Source organism: Pundamilia nyererei, unplaced genomic scaffold (genome assembly GCF_000239375.1).
Source record: "Pundamilia nyererei isolate P.nyererei 1_Seehausen unplaced genomic scaffold, PunNye1.0 scaffold02677, whole genome shotgun sequence".
Classification (NCBI taxonomy): domain Eukaryota; kingdom Metazoa; phylum Chordata; class Actinopteri; order Cichliformes; family Cichlidae; genus Pundamilia; species Pundamilia nyererei.
In genome coordinates, this window is record NW_005190078.1 from 756 (window position 1) to 3,553 (window position 2,798).

The following is a 2,798-nucleotide window of genomic DNA, read 5'->3' on the forward strand; positions in this document are numbered from 1 at the left end:
TGTTGCTTCATATTTTGCTTCATGTGTAATGTGTATATCCTTGTTTTACATATATAATAACCTACATTTAAATGCAAATTTGGGCATGATTCGCCTTTTGCCGGACCTGTACATCTACTGGGAATATACTGCCACTATTCGATAACTTCTTATGCTGCACCAGAAGGTATAAATAACAGCTTAAGTATTTCATCTTCATTGCCGTACTCTCATTCCACTAAATGGTTTAGCTCAAGAAATGACATCAACACAGAGATGGCCAGAGCAGGGATGGGCATTTCTGCAACTGTTGTTGGTGGCATCTGTCTCTCATGCTGAGGAGCCAGTGTGCAGACAGAGAGGAGATCCTGAGAACCCACTGCTATCTAAGAATGGGGATATTATACTGGGGGGGATGTTCTCTTTTCACACAAGCTGGAAAGACAGAAAGGATACCTACATGAACCAACCTCTGCCACTACAATGTATCAGGTAAATGACACAATGCAAATCAATTTGCATTTAAGGAATATTTTGGGAATCATTAAAGATACAAATGAGGAGTAAAGGGTATTTTGATTTTCTTAGTTATTTAAATTCCTTTCATTAAATGATTTAATTTGAAATGATTTGTTTTAAATTTCAAGATTTATTCATGATTATTTGTGTCTGTTTTAAGGAACATGATGCAATGCAAATAATTGTCTCTATTAAGTTTAAATTTCAGAGATTTGCAGTTTGCCCAGGCTATGCTTTTTGCAATTGAGGAGGTTAATAACAGTACAGACCTACTGCCAGGAATCTCTCTGGGTTATAAAATATATGATAATTGTGGATCTGTTGCCAGAAGCGCAGGAGTTACACTAGCTTTGGCTAATGGTAATGAAATTGTGTCCATACCCTCCAAGACATCATGTACCAGACCTGCATATGTGCAGGCCATAATAGGAGCGACTTCCTCTCCTACAGCCATTGCAGTTGCTGCTGTCATTGGACCTTTTTTTGTACCAGTGGTGGGTATTTTATATATAATTTTATATTTTTATATATAATTTTCATCTTTTAATATTTTTAAAAAATGTTTAATTCTCTTAGATTAGCTGTTTTTGTTTATTTGTACGAGTACTAGTATTTTCATATTTTTACAATCGAGTTTTGCAGTAAATTTGAATGTTTTATTTTTAACAGCTTTATCTTTTCTCATTCTCTGACTTTCACATCTATATGTTTTTCATTTTTAATTCTAGATCAGTCACTTTGCTACATGTGCTTGTCTCAGTGACAAAACCAAGTACCCATCCTTCCTCAGAACAATACCCAGTGACTACTACCAGAGCAGAGCCCTGGCCCATTTGGTCAAGTATTTTGGATGGACCTGGGTTGGAGCTATCAGATCCAATAATGATTATGGAAATAATGGCATGGCCACATTCACAGAAACTGCACAGCAGCTGGGCATCTGTCTGGAGTATTCTGTATCTTTCTTTAGAACAGATCCATCTGACAAAATACAAGAGATAATTGGCATTATAAAGGCTTCAACCTCCAGGGTGATTGTTGCATTCCTTTCCCGTGCAGATTTGAATGTGCTTCTACATGAGTTCTTGTACCATAACTTGTCTGGTTATCAGTGGATAGGCAGTGAGTCTTGGATATTTGATTCACAAACAGCAGAAATGGACATACATCACATACTAGATGGTTCCATTGGTCTTTCCATTCCTAAAGCACATGTCACTGGCCTGAGAGAGTTCATACTGGATGAGAAGCCACTGAATTCATCAAATAATGGGCTGTTTACTGAGTTCTGGGAGGCATTATTTAACTGTAAATTTAGGCAGTCAAAGTCATCAGCAGACACTCAAAGAGAGTGTACTGGACAAGAAGATCTGACTGGAGTTCAAAATAGCTTCATTGACATGTCTCTCATGCCTATCTTTAACAATGTCTACAAAGGAGTGTATGCAGTGGCCCATGCACTTCACAATATCCTCAGTTGTAATAAAACATGTAACAAAACTATGCAGCTAGACCCATTCATGGTGAGCTTTTTAGTAGCTTAAAATACAGTTTTCACATTAAGTTAAATTATTACGAAGACTTTTAATAAAAAATGATTCTTAAAACTTTTTAAGCAAGAGGTGTGCAAAATCTTTATCATATAATGAATTAAGCTATGTCATATTCCTTAGATTTTACAACAGATACGAAAGAGTCACTTCACAACAAAGGAAGGAGATGAGGTTTACTTTAATGAGAATGGAGATCCAGCAGCAAAGTATGAAATTATAAACTGGCAGCCAAGAGAAAATGGTATTGTAGAGTTTGTTACAGTTGGTCTTTATAATCCATCATTAGTTCAAGAAAAACAGCTAAATCTGCAAAACCAGTCTTTAATTTGGGCAAGAAACTCAAAACAGGTAAAATTCCTTTTTTATGTTTTATGTTTTCATTTCTTTTTTCATTTTAGAAATATACACTTAACTTTTTTTCACAGTATTTTGGTTTTGATGCTTCAAAATGAGTAAATTGTTTGACAGAAGATCATAGACAATTTTTTTTTGTCAAATTCCTTATACAATTAAATGATCATACAGGTGCCTGTGTCAGTTTGCAATGAAAAATGTCCCCCAGGAACACATAAGGTTCACCAGAAAGGAAGGCCTGTTTGCTGCTATGATTGTATAAGATGTGCAGAAGGAGAGATCAGCAACATTACAGGTGTGGTGATATTTCATTTCAATCTTTGCACAAACCAGCACACGCATACCTTATACATTTGGCACCACTTTTGTTGGATTTGAAGAAGGTGGGTGGGC

The 2,798-nt window shown here is 36.0% G+C and overlaps 1 protein-coding gene across 1 annotated transcript in view; it reads left to right on the top strand.

Moving 5' to 3' along the window:
• Nucleotides 1-238: 238 nt before the first annotated feature.
• LOC102199834 (extracellular calcium-sensing receptor-like) overlaps nt 239-2,798 on the top strand; it is a 3,771-nt gene continuing 1,211 nt past the window's right edge. Inside the window, exons 1-6 of the mRNA XM_013908213.1 lie at nt 239-471; nt 695-992; nt 1,227-2,021; nt 2,115-2,120; nt 2,172-2,399; nt 2,577-2,700. Of these exons, the coding sequence (XP_013763667.1) occupies nt 239-471; nt 695-992; nt 1,227-2,021; nt 2,115-2,120; nt 2,172-2,399; nt 2,577-2,700 (1,684 nt within the window). The remainder of the gene's footprint in view (nt 472-694; nt 993-1,226; nt 2,022-2,114; nt 2,121-2,171; nt 2,400-2,576; nt 2,701-2,798) is intronic.